Source organism: Drosophila pseudoobscura, chromosome 2 (assembly GCF_009870125.1).
Source record: "Drosophila pseudoobscura strain MV-25-SWS-2005 chromosome 2, UCI_Dpse_MV25, whole genome shotgun sequence".
In the NCBI taxonomy this organism is placed as follows: Eukaryota; Metazoa; Arthropoda; class Insecta; order Diptera; family Drosophilidae; genus Drosophila; species Drosophila pseudoobscura.
The window spans coordinates 781,458-799,685 of NC_046679.1; the positions used below are offsets into that span (position 1 = coordinate 781,458).

General features: G+C 48.3%; 6 protein-coding genes across 10 annotated transcripts in view; 1 reads left to right on the forward strand and 5 right to left on the reverse strand.

Annotated features, from left to right (window-relative positions):
- Positions 1–12,095, reverse strand: part of sima (HIF-1 transcription factor component sima) — a 64,354-nt gene extending 52,259 nt beyond the window's left edge. The window contains exons 1-6 of one of the 3 annotated variants that reach the window (XM_001357610.4): positions 11,212–12,093; positions 2,965–3,152; positions 2,671–2,900; positions 2,387–2,605; positions 2,149–2,315; positions 1,975–2,081 (exon numbers count right to left, since the gene is read on the reverse strand). In XM_001357610.4, coding sequence (XP_001357647.4) covers positions 1,975–2,081; positions 2,149–2,315; positions 2,387–2,605; positions 2,671–2,900; positions 2,965–3,152; positions 11,212–11,387 — 1,087 coding nt within the window. In that variant the 5' untranslated portion in view covers positions 11,388–12,093. Of the gene's footprint in view, positions 1–1,974; positions 2,082–2,148; positions 2,316–2,386; positions 2,606–2,670; positions 2,901–2,964; positions 3,153–6,702; positions 7,269–11,211 lie in introns of those variants that run through there. The other 2 variants (XM_015183262.2, XM_033379215.1) reach the window with 2 other exon arrangements.
- A 120-nt stretch (positions 12,096–12,215) lies between these two features.
- Positions 12,216–12,791, reverse strand: LOC4800303 (mitochondrial intermembrane space import and assembly protein 40). The gene has a single exon (XM_001357608.4). The coding sequence runs from the start codon at positions 12,755–12,757 to the stop codon at positions 12,281–12,283; it is 477 nt and encodes a 158-aa protein (XP_001357645.3). The 5' UTR covers positions 12,758–12,791; the 3' UTR covers positions 12,216–12,280.
- Positions 12,723–13,332, reverse strand: Rpp14a (Ribonuclease P/MRP subunit p14 a). The gene is made up of 2 exons (XM_002136895.3): positions 13,145–13,332; positions 12,723–13,088 (listed from the first exon to the last, which is right to left on the reverse strand). The coding sequence occupies exons 1-2, from the start codon at positions 13,174–13,176 to the stop codon at positions 12,785–12,787; spliced, it is 336 nt and encodes a 111-aa protein (XP_002136931.1). The 5' UTR covers positions 13,177–13,332; the 3' UTR covers positions 12,723–12,784.
- Positions 13,186–14,076, reverse strand: Rpp14b (Ribonuclease P/MRP subunit p14 b). 2 transcript variants are annotated; one of them, XM_033379237.1, is made up of 3 exons: positions 13,922–14,076; positions 13,552–13,860; positions 13,186–13,372 (listed from the first exon to the last, which is right to left on the reverse strand). In XM_033379237.1, exons 1-2 carry the CDS (start codon positions 13,951–13,953, stop codon positions 13,554–13,556), a joined length of 339 nt encoding a protein of 112 aa, XP_033235128.1. In that variant the 5' UTR covers positions 13,954–14,076; the 3' UTR covers positions 13,186–13,372; positions 13,552–13,553. The 2 variants fall into 2 exon arrangements, with proteins under 2 accessions (XP_033235128.1, XP_001357644.2); XM_001357607.4 differs by lacking the exon at positions 13,186–13,372 and having other exon boundaries at positions 13,425–13,860.
- A 50-nt stretch (positions 14,077–14,126) lies between these two features.
- On the forward strand, positions 14,127–15,588 carry spn-A (RAD51 recombinase homolog spn-A). The gene is made up of 3 exons (XM_001357606.3): positions 14,127–14,325; positions 14,401–14,957; positions 15,032–15,588. Exons 1-3 carry the CDS (start codon positions 14,260–14,262, stop codon positions 15,414–15,416), a joined length of 1,008 nt encoding a protein of 335 aa, XP_001357643.1. The 5' UTR covers positions 14,127–14,259; the 3' UTR covers positions 15,417–15,588.
- A 307-nt stretch (positions 15,589–15,895) lies between these two features.
- Jasper (JIL-1 anchoring and stabilizing protein) lies at positions 15,896–17,995 on the reverse strand. Of its 2 annotated transcripts, XR_004468966.1 has the most exons (3): positions 17,173–17,995; positions 16,292–17,114; positions 15,905–16,222 (listed from the first exon to the last, which is right to left on the reverse strand). XR_004468966.1 is itself a non-coding variant. In XM_033379217.1 (2 exons), exons 1-2 carry the CDS (start codon positions 17,869–17,871, stop codon positions 16,356–16,358), a joined length of 1,458 nt encoding a protein of 485 aa, XP_033235108.1. In that variant the 5' UTR covers positions 17,872–17,995; the 3' UTR covers positions 15,896–16,355. The 2 variants fall into 2 exon arrangements, 1 of the variants encoding a protein (XP_033235108.1); XM_033379217.1 differs by having other exon boundaries at positions 15,896–17,114.
- Between the last annotated feature and the right edge of the window lie 233 nt (positions 17,996–18,228).

Here is an 18,228-nt window from a genome sequence, read left to right on the forward strand (position 1 = left end):
GAGCTTTGCCACAGACACACACGCGGAGGAGGGCAGCTGCCCCACTCTCCACAGACACATGCACACATGTGGCACTCACAGTGGCTGCTGGCTGCTGGCAAAAGGGCTGACTCAGTGGCCCATAGTTTCTCAATTACGAGTGAGGGAGAGGGAGCGAGAGCCCATCATCTTTATCGATGGGGAAAGCACTGTGGCCAAGGCAAAGCCATGTAAACTTTATGAAAATCAAATGGAAATAAAAACGGACAGCACTCATAAACAATAATACGGCGGAACACAGAACGGAACAAGCTTTCTGCTTCCTTCCGCCAGGGAGAGGAGGAGCAAAGAAGGAGCAACTTAATAAAAGCAAAAACAAAAATGTATGAAATACTTTTACGACTTTCGAAGACATTTTTACAACTTGCTGGCAAGTTTTTTGCTAACGATATGAGCGCCAAGCAGCGAGAGAGAGAGGGAGAGGGAGATCTAGAGAGGAGCAGCAGCAGATGCATCTGTAGGAGCCACCGTCTCCTACAGTGTCCTGGTGTCCTGGTGTCCTGGTCAAATGGATACGTCGCATCATAAAACCGAAAGTCATTTCGCACAGAACGTGTCCGCCAGTGCCCGAGGGGCGGAGGGACGGAGGGGAGGGGCATGTGTCCAGCCAAGAAGCCAAAGTCATCGCAGCCAATAATAATTCCAATTGTAGTGCAGTGACAATTTTCTCCGACTTCTTCTCTTTTTTGGGTCCGAAGATGCACCCGCACTTTTGGCCACTTTTGGGTACAATGTACCCCGAACAATGGTCAACAGAAAGGAGCGGCAGGAGCGCCAGCAGCAGCGGAGTTTTTATTGCCCAACGTTGGCATTTTAAGTGCACCATGGAAGCATGCAACAGCAGAGCCAGAGCCAGAGCCGGAGTCGGAGCGGCAGAGGCAGAGGCAGTGGCAACATTATTTGGTCAATGTAGACGACATGACGCGGCCATTAAGAGCAACAAATAAGCAAACAATAACATGAGGGCGGGGGGCGGCAGGGGGTTTGGGCAAAAGTGCTTAGTGCTGCGGTCCATGTCCAAGCCATGGCTTTAATCATGGCTTAAAGGGGGAGACCCCTGTCCAAACAACACACAAATGACTTCATTCCACACACAGAAACACTCGCAAATTTATCTATTGATCGGTTCAAGATACTTTGGCTTATGAAAATTGATTGCAAATGCGCGCCGAGGGCTCCGCCGGGCATGATAGGTGGTAATGGATTGCCAGGGCTGTGGCTTAATGGCTCAAGTGCGGAGCCCCCTGGCTGAATGTCATGCCTAATCAGTAAAACATAATTTAGTTGTTGCTCTGCCCCCAGCCCCCCTCCCCTGACAGCAGTAGCCGGGGAACGGAATTCATGGAAACATAATTGAATCACAGCCTCAAAAGTTTTTTGTCACCGAAGAGAACAGAGATTTCCGTTGTCTCCAGTCCACTGTCTCCTTCCCCTCGTTTCTCCCTCGCGCTCGCTGCCTGACCAATTCATTTAGTTTCGCAAAAGCTAATTAGCAACTAAAGTGAAATTAAAGCAGAGCCAGAGCCAGAGCCAAGTCACAGACTAATGGCCTTTGTCCCTCCACTCCACGCCACACCACGCCACGCCACGCCACGCCACTCCACGCCTCTCCACTCCCTCCAATCAGAGAGACGGAGGGAGAGGTGCTACAACTAATTAAATGCAATAAGCTATGGCAACTGCTGCTGCCGCTGCCACTGCTGCTGCTTCGACGTGGAACAGGTAATGTTCTCGGACGAGTGACAACTTTGTTTTGATGCGCAGGACACTCCGCTTCCTGTTCCTGCTGCTGTCTCCGCGTGCACCGCTTCGTGGCGGAAACTAACGAGGAACGCGCTTTAATTTGCACATTTAAGTAATTAGTTTGGAATTAGTTGGTCTGGTGTCTGCCTGGCCGTTAGTTTTAATGAATTCGCGAGTCCGGCGTCCACTCACCGCTCTTGAAGGTGGCCATGAGGCGTTCGGAGTCGGCTCCGTGCTGGCAGACAAACAGCGAAGTGTCCAGCAGATCGTTGGGCGCATACCCCAGCAAGCCCAGCATCCTGAAAGATCAAGTCGAAAGTTAGAAAGGGGTTCTCAGGGGTTCGCTCAGTGGCGGAGGAATCTCACTTGTCGTCCACGTAGGTGAAGCGCATGTCCAGCGAGTGCTTGGTGAGGAAGGTGCTGGTGCCCAGGGGTATCTCGATGTTCGAGGGGTGCGGTATGGGTCGCCCGATGGCAATGAGCACACGCTCACCCTTGCCATTGACCACCAAGTGTCCCGTGATGTGAATGACCTGCGAGAGGGTCACAGAGATTACAGATTACTCAGAGATCGCACAGACAGCGTGACAGATAGGTATCCCACCTTGTAGGTGGCACTCTTGATGTTGATGCTGCGTCCGCGGCTGGTCAAGGTGCACTTCAGGCGCACGAACAGGTCCCGATGGTGGGTGCTCAGCCCGGACTCGAGCTGCTGCTCGTCCTTCACGGCCGTGCCGTGGCGCTTCAGACTGAGGGCCTCCTTGATTTCCGCGTGGTCGCACTGATGCGAGTACTCCCAGATCGGCTGGCCCAGAGTGTCGATCTGCCAAGAAGGAAACGGAACGGGTTAGAGCATGCAGTAAGGATCTACCTTCAGGATCCACTCACCTTTGTGATGCCCAAGTGCTCGACCACGTTCTCGGAGACGTAGGTGATGTCGCCCTCGTGGGAGAGCACCAGCAGGAACCCGTCCATGGTCTCCTTCAGCAAATGGCTGGCCTCTGCGGTCCCATCGAGCCACTCCTCGCTGCTCAGCTCCAGCTTGGGCTTCACCTCGGGCTCGTCGATGTCCTGCTTGATTCCCGACGGTGTCTCTTTGCAGTCGCGCAAAGACGGCACTGAAACGAACGAATATTCATGAATGATTCATGCACCCAGGGAATGACAACGAAAAAGACTCACCAAACTGCAGCATCTCGCGTATCTTGAGGAAGGCGATTGTGATGCGCATCACGGAGGCCTTGTCCAGCTGATTCACATCGTCGTTCTTCAGGGGCAGCACCTGCGAGAGCTCCATAAAGATCTCCGTCTCCTTGGAGCGGCGACAACGGGCCGCATCGCGGGACTTCTCCTTGCGCTTCTCGTTGTTCCTGAAACGGGGCGCAATAGAGAGAGGAGAAATGAGTACAGATCGCACAGATCACGTAGGCCACTCTTCGGAGAGCAAAGGGAGGCTGCTGGGATGCGTGCTGCAATCAATTGCTGCATTTGATTGGATTTGATTCAATTCCGCGCGACACACAACGGCGTTCGCAATTTTTCAATTGAGCGGCAAAAAATTCGCTTTTCTGCGAGCCTCTCGTCGGAGGCCAGAGTTCATGGCAGCCAGAGACCCCTCCAGAAAGAGAGAACGAGAGAGCCCTGACCTACCACGACTCTCAGGTATTTGTGGTTTCTCTTTTCGCGGGGGTTTAGGGAAGTGTCACCCGAGGGGGGCCTAAGATAAGATGCGTTCCCGAGAAAATCCAAAATAGCCAGCAGTCACACGTTCGACTGATAAGGCCGGCTGGCTGGCCGGAGACAGAGACGGAGACGGAGACTCCGAGTGGAAATTTCACCAGTGGGAATATTTCACCAGAAGGAAGATCTCTGCTGTGCCGCTCAACGATCTGGCCACAAGCATCTCCCTAGGGGTTTACCCATTAAAGTCTCTGAATCCCTCTCTAGAGGGGAGGGCACTGACCCCACACACAGACCCACAGACAGATACTATTTTGGGAAATTCTGCGAATGGCAGAGACATACCAAAATGTTTGCCAAGAAAATCTCGTGATGCCAAAGGGTTGGGGGGAAGCAATCCGACCAGCCCCAACATAACCCGTGGCTCCTCTACGTCAATAAAGCATATGTAATATTTATTTAGTAATTTGTTATTCATTCGCAAGTCCGAAGCTCGGAGAAGGGCGGGGGGGAACTGGCGGGGTAGGGGCACACTTATATAATCCCTAGACATGACACGACGATGGCTTTCGCACGTAGCTCTCCCGTTGCTCGTGCGGCAGACCAATCGAAAGCCCAAATTCGCCAACGAAGCACTGATCGCCCCACCCACTGGGAAGGGACAAAGAGCGGTCCCCCACCTGGCAACAGTCGGGAGCCACAGCTGTCACGCGGAGACGGAGGCGGCGGTGGAGGCGGCGGTGGAGGCGGCGGTGGAGGAGGAGGAGGAGTGTGCGGCCAAAGGCATTCCGTATCAGCCGCCGTAAGACAAAGACAAAGAAAACTTGAAACTTCAATCTCCGAAAGCCCATTGCCAGGGGCTGTCCATTATGGTGGGTTTGGGGGTGTCGTCTTGCCATTACCTCCACGAGTAGGGGGTATTTCAATTGAGACCGTCATGCACGTGACATGTAATTCGTTTCTCGGATACTCTCGGATGGAATTCACTTTCCGGTTTTCCAATTACGATATTTCGTACCATGTAAATCTTTATTAATAGTTGACAGCCCTGGAACCACGCAGATATCGATAACACTTATCGAACTAGATCTTCCTACTAATCGCCGATAGACTATTCCGACTAACTGCAAAAACAGAGACAGCCCTATGGGAAAATCATGCAGTGAGAGCGAGAGGAGGCTATGACGAGAAAAGGCATAGAAAGGGTATTCCTCACTTCGTTGTTCAACTTATAACAGAGCTTTAATATCTTGTTTCTTTTCGGACAGAGAATGAGAGAAGCAACCGATAAGTAGGGATTTTTCATTGTCAATCATTTTCCATCGGCTGAGGGGAAAAATACTCAAAAAAAAAAACAGAATTCGAGGAGAATGAAGCCTGAAATAAATGAAATGCAGCAGCCGCCGCCTTAGATAACTCTCGTATTATTTCAGAAGCCTATCAGTGGAGTATATTCGTATATTTTGATTATTTCGTGTATAAATAAATAATGTTTGTGCGCCAGAAACACGATAGTCGCGCGTGGGAGTCCCCCCATAGAAAGCGAGCGAGCGAACGGCTTCGACTGCATGCTAATGGCCTGCTTATACGGCGGGGACAGGGGGGATAGAGGGGGATAGTGGGGGAAAGTGGGGGGAGCCATTGAATGCTCATTAGAACAGAAGCAAATATTTTGCTTTTAAATATTCAGAGGGTGCCGGCCAGCGGGCGGAATGGCATTGCCATTATTGTGGCTGTGGCTGTGGCTGTTGCTGCTGTTAAGTATTTCCGCTCCAAAGCGCAGCCCCAAGGGGATCCGAAGGGGGTCCGATCCATGCTCCAACCGCGTGGTTACAGACCAGAACGAAGCGAAACGGAATGCTAGGCTCCAGGACAAGCCTTGAACCCTCCCACCGGGCGGGGATCGCGCTCTTCGTAGAGATACCGGGCCGGGCCGTGCTGCAGCCACTTTGAAATACAATCGGAGGCAGCCGTCTCAAGGTCATGCGGCAGTAAATAGCGGGAGCAAGAGGTCGGGGACGGGGAAATGTTTGGGCGGAGCATAAATCCATCGCGGGGGTCTGCATCTGAGGGTATCTGTGGATAGTCGAGTGCGGTGTCGGCGATAACCGTGGTGTTGCACTGTACGTCAGTGGTTAGTCGGTAGTCGCCATCTCATTAGCATTGAGACTGGGACTGGCAAACACCACATTTGCGGGCCCGAGGCGTGTGCAAAACGTAAACACGAATCTCATTTCCATTTCTGGCATCGCACTGGACGCCGCCTGAATGCCTGAATGTCTCCAGGGAAGATCTGCGTCAATCCCCAAAAGAGAGAGAGAGAGATTGTTGTAAACGCAGACGGTGGGCGGCCTTCCTTTGTTGCCGAAGTGCCACGTGCCCCAATAAATCATTTGGGAAACACCCAGCATACCCGTACAATATAGCGATCGAAGTAGATAACAGCAGTTCCACAACAAAAGAACACCCGCCATTCCGTCGAGTGGAAGGGTACATATATCTGATCATATTTATTGGCATAAGGAATATTCATGGAATGCCACAATGATTCAGGTGTGATATCTGCTTTCTGAAGAGCAATAATCCACTGATCTTCGAGGTCCTATAATTAGGTTTATTCTACGATTCCACCAGAACCCATTTACTGCCTCGGGCGTATAGTAAATTGGAGAGTATGCTACTCCCTCATAGGAGGCTCTTTTCGAGAGCATCTTTGGGCGTACAACACTCCCGAATATGCCCCAGGATATAGTAGATTCATAGCAGGTATCCCTTTTAGGAGTGCATCTCTTTTCGAGTGCCTCTTAGGCGGTATCTAACAGTCGACTATAGAGCTCGCTCTCTTCGATTGTTGAATTCTTTTATCAATCAGAAGATTGTGGGAGCAACTGAGGTATTTAAAGCACCCCCACCGTTCTTGGAAGGAAATATAGACCGCAATGAGAGGGAAAGTTCCCCCCCCCCCCCACACACACACCGCGTCTGTTCCGTTCCGTTCCGCTCTGTTGGGGAAAACCTAGCGCGGACCTTGACTCATTGGAGCCTCAATTTTCAGCCTCTATCTTGCTGGCAGTCTGCGTCTTCGTCTGTGTCTGTGTGTGGGCATTCGTATCAAAATATTATTGTATTATAAAACGAACAACAAATAAGCATAGATAAGGGGTCTGTTCCGTTCCGTTTCGTTCCATCAGGTTCCCTTCGTTGGGGCTTGGGGCTTGGGGCTGCTTCTCTGCCACTTACATAAAATCCTCGATGTCCACAAACTGCGAGAACTGGCAGGGCTGGGTGTCCGTGGGGGTGTAGCCGTAGCAGTAGGCGTAGCTCCAGGGGCGGCGGCTCTCCCGGCACGGCGTGGAGACGTTCAGCAAGCTGCCCCGCTGTTGCTGCTGGTAGAAGGCATCCTGCTGATGCTGCCCCTGCTGGTAGGGATGGTAGCGCATCCCCCCACTGGGACCCAGCATGGCGCCCACAAAGGGGCGCTGCTGCTGCACCATGGAAGAGTCTGCTGCATTGTAGAAGGTGCCGTTGCTGAAGTTCACGGCGGGCTCATGGATCGGCATGCGGCCGTACACCGAGCCATTCCCGAGGGGCAGCTGCTGGCCTGCGGCTGCCTGTGGCTTCAGATCGCAGTCGAAGAAAGGATCCTCGCCGTAGAAGGAGGTGGAGGAGACGGTGCTCTCGCCGGGACAGGAAAAGTCGCAGTTTTCCCAGGCATTGCAGGAGTTGAACATGGAATCTTTCGCTGGAATCTCTCTATCCGGCTATGCCCATCGATGATTCCGCACCCAAAAAGCACTAACGCAAGCACACACACACACACGCGCGGGCGTAGCTTCCACTGCTCTGATAACGGTACTGATAATGGCGCGTGGATTTAGTGTTATTTTGATTTGGCTTTTACTTCACTTAACGTTTTCTTTGGGCGGAGCGACTGAAAACACGGCGTACGGGAGTCCGGACTGCGAACGAGCGAAAGGTTCCCTGGCTCCCGAGCTACCATATTTATACCCGTTCCGGACGGACCCCGAAATCGCAATTAAGGCGAGCGGGACAGAGAGGGAGAGAGTCTGACATTAATGTCAGATTTTCTGCTCGTATCAGGCAGAAGTTCGCTATCCGGACAACTGCGCGGCTCCGATAAGATAAAAGAAACCGAAACGAATGGAAAATAGAACAGAATTCCGTAGTGGAGCTGGAAGCTCGCTCACCACCCGCCCTCCCGTTCAGGGAGATAACGCCGCCTGGTCGGGGAGGGGCAGGGGTGGGGGTCGGTAGCGAATTCAAATTGGAGGCACATAAATTACAACTAATATCAGTCCACGCCACTTGTCAGTTTGATAATTAAGAGCCTTCGTGCAGCGTGCACCGTGCGCCGTGCGCCGCGTAGCATACTTTGCAGCGTGGCCGGAAAAGCCCCAAAGGATCTCCTCGGTTGAAGCTGTTGCCAGGATGGAGCTGTCTGTGGCATGACTCACCCCCCCTGCAGTAGCACCATCCCCCATCCAGCAACAAGACAATGACTAAATATTTTGACGGACGCACGGACGGGCCGGAACGTGCCGGGACGGGCCGGGACGGGCGTGTCGTCTGACGAATCTCTTGCCTCGGCGGAGAGCACAGATTATAATTATCTATAGAGCATAATATAGTTAAATATTTAAATTAGTTTTGCAAACATGATGCGAGTAGGAAAGTGAAACAACGAGATAGCAGCGACGCGGCATCGCATTGCAACTAGAACTAAAACGAAAACTAAAATTATAACCGAAGGGCGGGAGGGGGGTAGGGACTGACAGCCGGGGTCAAGAGCCCAACGTCTCCGGCTAAGGGAAATTATATGGTCCGTCCTGGATGTTTGCCTGAATGCTACAATGCTGTCAGTCATGGCTGAAAGCAGCATAACCCTGGAGTCGAGTTACTCCTAATATATTTATTATTCAATGGAAACCTATATATCATTAAAGTTCCATCTCAGAGGATCAGAAGATATACATATAACATTATTTCATTATTTTATTTGTCCCACTGTAAGCCGTCTATACGCAGGCCACACACACTTTCAAAGCAAGCACACGCGGTGTACGCATACAGGAACATACACGTTTGGACATGCACCACCCCGATCTCCGTGTATGCAATAATGTTGTGTGTGCACAATATGCATGTACACGCACACACAAACCGATTTCTCGAACGCATTGAAGGGGCATGAGTGTAACTGCGATTGGATGAATACTGTGGATTAATGCAGGCTTAAGCAACCCTCGAATTTGGAATGATCAGAAAAAACGTATTTTTGCGTAATTTTGTACAACTTATGGTCCATTTTCACACATACATACATATGTCCATACATACTATATAGTAGGTAATAATAAACTTTCCCTGCCAGCGAAAAAAAGAATCATAATTTACACCACAAATCTTACGCCAATTGCGATGTGGGGCCGAAGTTTGGATACCCTACCAGCAGGCATAGTTATCGGTTCATGGATGGGTGTCCCTTTCCTTTTCTTTCATTCGCTTGCCCTCGTGTGTGCGTAGCAAACTTCTGATTCGAAGCGTAATGGCCCGAGGGACAGGGAGATTAAAAGGCGATTCCTCTGCCGCTGCATCATCGCTGGCTCTGCCGCTGCACCAGGTTCCATTTAATCGAAAAGAGCAGCAGCAGCCGAGAAAAGCAACAACAAAAACAGAAACCGAACAAAAAATACGAGAAGACGAGGAAATTACCAACAACAAAAACTCCACAAGACCTAATGCGGGACACAAACAATACCTCGCACGCCTCTCTCTCACTCGCACTCCACAATCCAGTGAGCTGATTCCATCCTCCATTCCCTCCCCGTGTCGTCTCATTTTTAGTTCGATTGCGCAAAAAGTAGGTCGTCGCTGGCCAGACAGAGGCTGCTGCTGCTGCGGCAACGGCCCAGCAACAACAACAGCGCATATCATTTAAATATTTTACAATATACGTATGCACATGTACATGTATATGTACATATTACAGTCACATATGTGTGTATGCATGTATGTGCGTGGCATTTGTATGGTGTGTGCGTGTGTTTTACTTTTGTGCGTTGGTATTGGAATTTTATTTATTGTTGAGTTGTTTTTTTTTAAGTTTTATGCGTCGTTTTCTGCGCCTTGTCTTTGCTGTTTATTTTGAATACCTTGGCAAGAGCGTGTAAACGAATTCAAACATACTATTTCTATATACATAATTCTCGTCTCCCCCCCTCTATTAGACCCCATGTTTATACATACTTCCCTTGCGATTAAGGTCGAGATCAGAGCTGCACTGGTGCATGTTTCGGTCATCGATAGTTGATAGTTTCGATCAATTGAAATCGATTGACGCTCGTTCCCTTAGATTCCATTAAAGACTTCCATTAGCTTTCACTAAAAACAATGGGCAAATAGTAAGTCAATTGGAGGTGTATGTGCGATAGATGGATAACCAGTTCGGAATGAATGGGGAAAACTACTGCCGCAGTCGGCAGTCGGTCACTGGGTTTCTTCGAAGCGGGGCAGAGTTTCCAATTGGCTATAGAACCGCTTTTCAGCTTTTCAGAGTTTAGCTTTGCATTGACTTTGCATTGGGTTTCCAGTAGCCTCACGTCACGTAGGCCGGAGCCCACGATTTGGTAGAGTGTAAATGTTTTAAATAAAACATAAACTTAACATTTTATGCGATCAACAAAGTAAACTTTTAAGAGGGGCGTGGCCAGGTGGAGGAGGCAGGCCACAGAAGTCGAAAACAAAACACACACGAAAAAAGAAAACAAAGCACGCGGGGAAAAACAGGTTGGTTTTACAATGTACTAGGTCGGTATGGATGTGTATTCAGTGGAGTGAGGGGTTGGTTGGGCTGCGTGGATCGACATAATCGAACACAACAGGTTTTTCTTTTTCTCTTCTGATAAAAATAGTCCAAAGCACGGTTCAGGAGGCAGAGAAACAGAACAATGCATGGATCTAAAAATAAAGCCAGGACCCCGCTGCTCCTTGGCGAGCAACAAGTGCTGCCTCCTTGAGTATTTCCGCTTCCAAAGTGCGGTCGTGGATTGGTATATCGTATCATATAATGACGTGCAAACTGATACTATCCAATCCGATCCGATCCATGCATATGCATCGTGGTAGCGATTTCAGTTTTGTCTTTCGCTCGTTCAAGGTCAGGGGTCTCGGTCATTGCGTTCTCTTTTACTCGGCCTGCCTTCGCGTCACAAGCTTGTATAATTATCGCAAATGCAAAATTAGTCGAGTGTGTGATTGATGATTGGTTTTAGTTTTCTATTATTTCCCCCCTTTTATTTTGTTTTGTTTTGGATCGTTCGTCAGCAGCCACTGACGGACGCGCGATAGGAAAATCATCCTCCTATCCTATCCGCTCCGTAGGAAATTGATGCTTATCCGATGGCAACGATCGGTAGGGACGTACCACCACCCATCCACCTGATTACCAGATGAACGACCTTCCAGTCAGGACCAGTCAAGATCGATAGATCGCCGATTGATAATAGCCTCCATTCCATTCCCATATCTACTACTTCCAGATTTCAAAAACGAGAGGAAAAAACGTGACGATAGCAATAGAAGGCGACCGCTACGACGCCGCACCAGCAGCAGCAGCAGCAGCAGCGGCGGCGGCGAGAAAAAGAAAGCAAGAGCTTATGCAATAGCAAAAGCAACTGATTTAAAGACATCCGATTGGTGGGTGATTGGGCGGGACGCTTGGGGACTCACCTGCGTTTCTCCTTGGGCTTGCCGCTGGCAGTCAGGTTCGATCCTGATCCTGGAGAAGCCTTGGCTAGCGCGCTGCCAGTGGCAGAGATGCTCGAAGAAGCAGCAGCGGGGTCGGCGGCGTTACGCTGTTTTTGCGCCTCCGCTGCCGCATCGATTGTAGCAATTAACGAAACCATTTTGTCTCCAATGATCAAAATGCAGCAGCATTCAAAATCTGTCGATGTGGAGAATGTGGTGGTTCCTTGACTGTGTTGTTGTTCGCTTAGTTTTCTTGTTGTTATCGGAGTGTTTTCCCCAGTCTCTTTTTGAGACTCTTCGTTGTTGCTTCTGTTGCTTTTGCTGTTTTGTTGCTGTTCTTTTCTTTTTATTTATTATCGCGTTCGGTGTTGTTGTTACTTTTTTATGTGTATGTTTTATGAAAACTAGCTGAAATTCTCTATGCGCGTGTATGTGTGTGCGTGTTGTGTTGTGTTGTGCCCGATTGGTGCCACTAACACATTCACATTCACAGTCACAGTCACTGTATTTTCCTCTTAAACTTTTGAGATATTGGGTTATTGCTATTATTTAATGCCCCCAGTGGACTTTCTACTTAGTTTTGCATTATTTCTTGCACGTCAATTACTTATTTCTGATCACAAACAACTGCTGACACGAGCACAAGGTTATTTTGATGGCACTTCGAGTATTATTATTGCACTTTGAAGTTATGCACGGACTTGATATTCAACTCGCGATTTAACATCTCACATATGAGATTTATATGCACTTTATGCATTTTACAATGCGCTTACAGCATTTTTCGTCACGAAATTAATATTTTTACGTGTTTATATGTCAGATAGGGATGTAATTTTAATATATCTATGTATCGATATATTTTGATAATATATTTGCAGACGATATTTTTCTTGGACGAGCAAAATAGTACTATCGATGGTTTTGTGAAAATAAAATATTTGTATAAGAATATTTTCAAAATATTTTATTTTTAAGGGAGAATCTTTTTAGGGACTTTCGGCATGTTTTATTTTTTCCAGAAATTTCCATAGTAATCATAAATGTTGTCTTATTGAGCCTTCTCTACCGCCGAGCTGGTCTGCGACGGCACAACTTCAGCGGGTGGAGCAGGTGCCCCACTTTCGGCCGGCTGATCCTCCTTGACTGGAACTTCAGTCGCAGTCGAAGCATCAGCCAGTGGATCATCATCGTCATCATCGATGCCGCCATTGGCTTTGTTGTAGACGGTGGGATATAGCTGGAAGCAGTCGCGCATTTTGGTGAAGGCCTCAAAGCAATCTGATCCCTTGGGCTCCGCTTTGCTGTACTGGAAACAACTAAATGCCTCGCGAAAGTCAACGCCGCACGGTCCTGTGGCCATACCTCCCAAGCAGGGACAGCTCCAGTTAATGTTGCCGTCCTTTGTGATTACGCCCTCAGCCGGCTCTGGCGCCGGCAGCTCAATTGTGCTTGGAGTCGCATGGTCTTCCTTGGTCACGAAGATAACCTTGTCCTTGCCGAACTGTTTGCAAAATGAAAATGACATCTTAATGCCTCCCTGCTAATAATTTCACTAAAGTCTGACGACGTTTTCGTCGTTCTTGCTATCAAAGTCCAGCTGATTTTTTGATGCGTTTAGCACCTGAAAGTGACAAGGCACCTCCTGGTAGTGGCCTATTAAGGTAACAGCAATACGCGCGCGCTCAACGAATTCTTGGGGCACTCGCAAGATAAGTCGTCGTTCCGCTGCACTGAATTTCACAATATCCAACGATGTCTTGCCACCGATTTCTCCAAATATGCTTTCCAGGGAGTTGAGAATGCAGCCAATCAAGTAGCCAGGCGTCAATACAATAGACTCGGTGTCACGAAGTTTTCTGTAAATTCATTGCCACTTGCATTATTTACGAAAGATGCACGTGTTTCTACTTACAGCTTAACATCCAGGTATTGGGAATCTTTCATTCTTTGGTTGGCGCTGTGATGTTCCCGAACACGCTTGGGGGGGACTCCTTATTCATTAAAGTTCGGTTGAAAACTTGTTAAATGCCGGCGTATATTTTTTATGTAATTTTTTTGCTTTTCACGTTGTGTCAAACAGCTGGATAGGAGCGATAGGTAGACAGCGATAGACGATAGCGAAGCCAGCGATAGATAGCAGCTAAAACGCGCAGAATTTAAAATCGGAAAACAATTTATTAATTTTACAATAATTCAAATCTAATTCTGAATGTTTAATGTAACCGATTTAACATGCCGAAACTGTGGAAACTATTCATTTTTATTGGAAGTGTCTGTCAGATCGTTGATCAGGAGCTGGAGTACAGGACGTCGGCTTACTTTCAACACCTCCGAGCTGCTGTTGCGGAAATATCCTTGTCGAAGTCTAGAGCTGTCTTAGAGGTGCCTATCACTTGAAAGTGGCAAGGTACTTCCTGGTAGTGGCCTATCAACGACAGTGCGGTTCGGGTCCGCTCAAAGAACTCTTCGGGAACACGGAAAACAATGCGCTGCTGCTTGTCACAAAATTTAACAATGTCCATGTTGGTCTTTCCTCCCAGATCGCCGAAGAAACTCTCTAGAGCGTTTAGAACACAGCTACGAAAGAAGATGGGTGTGAAAATAATAGCCTCGGGGTTGCGGAGCTTTCTAAAAACAAGAAAAATTATTATATTATAGACAAGGAGCTGACGTTTATTGTCCCACTCACAGTTTCACATCAAAATAATAATAGTCACTCATGATTCACGCGATATTGCTTGATCTCTGTGCCAGTCATCAATATTGTTTTCACATTTAATTTAATCTGTATTGTATCATATTTTTGAACGAAAAAGCTACGTATGGTACTTTTAAGTGTAATGATATCTAAACATCATGTTTCCTAGATGTTTTACTGTTAAACATCGAAAACAATTAATCGATGGTCTTCCACCTCTAGCACTCTGGACAGCCCGCGCTTCCCTTTGACGAAATTTTGACCCAGAAATTGAGAATTTAAAAAAAGAGACTCGATATATAGTTGTGGACTTGTACATTGGGGCCAAAATGGATGCATTGACGAATTCGGTGGAGGAAGAGGAGAATGGCCCACTAAATGTCACGAAATTGATTGTAAGTTGCTGTCGATCGGAGATCTAGCTGCACCAAATCATAAGCTGTATTTATTTATTGACGAATCAACGATAGGGCGGCAGTATAACTGCCAAGGACATAAAGCTACTGCAGCAGGCAAGCCTTCACACGGTGGATGCTGTGGCCAACGCGACGCGCAAGCACCTACTGGCCATTCCCGGCCTCGGCGGGTCCAAGGTGGATCAAATCATTTCCGAAGCCTCAAAAATGGTGCCCCTTGGCTTTCTCAGTGCCCGTACCTTCCATCAGATGCGCGCAGATGTCGTTATGCTGACAACTGGCTCCAAGGAGTTGGACAAGCTGCTTGGCGGCGGCATCGAGACGGGTTCTATTACTGAGATCTTTGGCGAGTTCCGCTGTGGCAAGACTCAGATCTGCCACACCCTGGCAGTCACCTGCCAGCTGCCCATCAGCCAGAAGGGAGGCGAGGGCAAATGCCTGTACATAGACACAGAGAGCACCTTCCGCACGGAACGTCTCTCGGCCATTGCCCAAAGGTTCAAACTGAATGAATCCGAGGTTTTGGACAACGTTTCCTGTGCCCGGGCCTACAACAGCGATCAGCAAACCAAACTGTTACAAATGGCTGCGGGCATGCTGTTTGAAACCAGGTATGTACGCATCTAGAATCCATCTGGGATCGTGGCCAAAGAATCCTAATTTCTTATTGCTCCTAAACCTCCAGATATGCCGCTGTTATTGTCGATAGCGTCATGGCCCTCTACCGCTCGGACTACATAGGACGGGGCGAGCTGGCCGCCCGGCAGAACCACTTGGGATTGTGCATGCGGCAGCTTCAGCGCTTGGCAGACGAGTTCGGGGTGGCTGTGGTCATCACCAACCAGGTGACAGCCCAGCTGGACGGCGGTGGTGGCATGTTTGTTGCTGACGCCAAGAAGCCGGTGGGAGGGCATATTCTGGCGCATGCCTCCACCACTCGACTCTATCTGCGAAAGGGCAAGGGGGAGACGCGCATCTGCAAGATCTACGATTCCCCCTGTCTGCCCGAGTCGGAGGCGATGTTTGCGATTCTGCCAGACGGCATAGGCGATGCCAAGGAGGGGCACTGATTATTATACTATTAGCTTCTTAAGATCTACTATACTATGTACATGTGCTGCAAGCAGGTGGCCACTTTCAAGAACGATTGATTGATTAATGAATTTAAATAAGGCATTTCTCAATTTATTTTAATTGCTTAATTATGAAATCAAAAATGAAATATTTTTTGATCAAAGATCACTTAATGGTTGCTTCACTGTACTGCGTATAGGTCGCAGTTTCGCGGAGATTCCATGATTATTTTACGTGCAGGTAAAAACAGTCTTCGGTTAGAGGCAGCGTTTTCTGACCTGACCCACACGAGATAAAAGACAAGAGGGAGAAGCAGCGGATGCCGACTACGCTGATTCTAGGCGAAAGGTAGAAGAAAAGCGCTCGCAGCGGAAGCAGCAGCAGACTGTACGCATGCTAGGAAACACGTGTCGGGTCGCCTTCAATAACAGTAGATTGGTAGAGGTCTGGCCAGATAAACGAAAAAGATTGTTTATTCGAGTAATTTACGTATGTATCATCTATAGCTTTATTCATTGTTGATCAAACATTTCTACACACATAGTAAATAAAATTTTACGGATCGAAAGATGTGAATATTCATGGTTCACCCATCCATTTATCCAATAAATTGAAGATGATTTCACATCGAGAGTCGTCGAAAATGAAGGCAAATAAGGAAGTTATTTCAAATAAGAGTCTACTTTTTGTAATCTGATCGATTACACAATAGAACTTTGCTTTGTGTTGTTTGTTGGGTTCATCGTGTTCTGGAGCTGGAGCTCAATTGTGCTGGATTTCAGCTTCAGCCGCTTAGGAGTAACTAAAAAAATTCATTATAGTCCAATACAGACACGCAAAATTCATTGTATTGCGGGTGCGAGTGTTTTACCTTATTATATCGATGGATTATGGAGTAGTAACTGGCGCTAAAACATTATACTGTATTCTTTACTTTAATCTTTTTTAGCGGTAGCTGGGATATTGCCTTGCTTGGCCTCAACGAGACTGTTGTAGCCACGCTCGTTCATCGAGACGCGTAGGTTCTCATTCACGTTTTTTGTATAGCTCTTGTAGATTTTGACCTTCTCGCAGAACTCCATCCAAAAGTTGTCTTCCTCCGACGCCGAGTTGAAGAGGCTCTTGAACCCGTCGTATATGGTCGAGGACACCTTACGTATGATCTGGGCCTTCTCCTTGAACTCGACCTCGTCGGAGTAGTCCATCTTCCAGAGGTCCAGGTTGCCGACATATCTGCGCAAACGACGCATTATGTCCACGCACTCTGGATTGCGCAGCAGCATCAGCTTGGTCAACTCGACGTCCTTAAACTGGTCCAGTATCTCCAGACATTTGCCCACATTGGCTCGGCGCAGTCCCAGGCACTCGCGCAGCTGCTGGGAGAGCTGAATGAAGTCCCGCTCCATGAACAAAGCGTCCTCGTGCTCGATGATCTCCTCAATGAATCGCGCGGCCTCCTGCTTGGGTATCTCATTCCGAGTTGGCTCAATGATGATGCGCCCGGGCAGGCTGTCGGGATCGAGCTGCCCCGACTCCAGCTTCAGCTTCAGGTCGTAGGCCTCATTGCGTGACTTATCAATCCAGGACTGCTCCGCAGCGGCACTTTCGAATCTCTCCGGCTTGTTGTAGTTGATGTCGATGCCCAAGCACTTGGCTGTCGGCATATATACCATCAAAAGGTCATTCTCTTTATTCTGTGTGAAGGAAACCCAAATTAATTTTGCACGAGTATGACTTTTGCGTAAAACTTACGTTTGCTGGGCGCGAGCGCTTTTGAATGGGTGTCACGGCAGCGGTTGGCTTTGACTTCTTCACTGTTTTCTTGGCCAAGCTGGAGTTGGCTGCTGGTGGTGGTGTCGATGTCGCAGCTATGCCTTCCGGTGGGACGCGCCGCTTTTGTGGCGGTGGCCCGTCAGCCGAATCAGTGCCGGCCTCCTCAGAGTCTCCGTCCACATGTTTCGGAGCCCCCTTCGACTTACGTGAGCCAGCGGCTTTCTTTTGAGTGCTGCTGTTTCCGACGCTTGAAGCATCCGCAGCAGAAGTCTCGGCCGCTTCAGGAGTCGGAGTTGGAACTTCGATTGGTGTTGGGTTCTTCGACGGGATGGGTGTTTCGGTGGCCGAGGTCTGTTCGTCGGCACCGCCATCATCGGGGTTTGATAAATCGATCGGGGCCGAGTCCTCCCCCTTGAGTGCGCTTTCAATCTGGTCCATTGCCTCGCTGAACTTGGCTCGCTTCATATTCTTGTCGGTGGCGAATTTCTCCTTGTTCTCAACATATGGGAAGAGGTCCTCGATTTTTATATTGGCGGTCTCCCCAGTGCCGTAAAAGTAAACATTGTACTTTTTGTTGATATACTTTGTGATTTTTGCTGGCCATGCCGGATAGCCCTTAACCTTGGCAAACACCAAATCGTTAATGCTGAACGATTTTCCACTCTTTTCTTTACCCATTTTCGACGAAATGTTAAGGAAAAACTTCTAGAAATTAGTTTGTAAGCTAAAAATTGGCGTCGTCTGTCACCGCGGATTTCTGTTAACCCTCTTAACTCCCCTCTTTTTAAACAGTTTAACGACTTGAGGTTAATGGCGGCAAATATAGCTGATTGTAAATTCTTCTTGTAGATCCATTCCACTTTTTCTCTGAAGTTCTCTGAAAAACCGCGATATCTTTCACCTGAACTGGGCTAAAATAATTCAATTTCTATTATTTTTGGTCGAATAATAAAATACTCCCTTGGCTGACAATGGGTTAATCGGACGGACTTATCGAATATATACCGTAAATATACTGACGAATTAAAGTTTTAT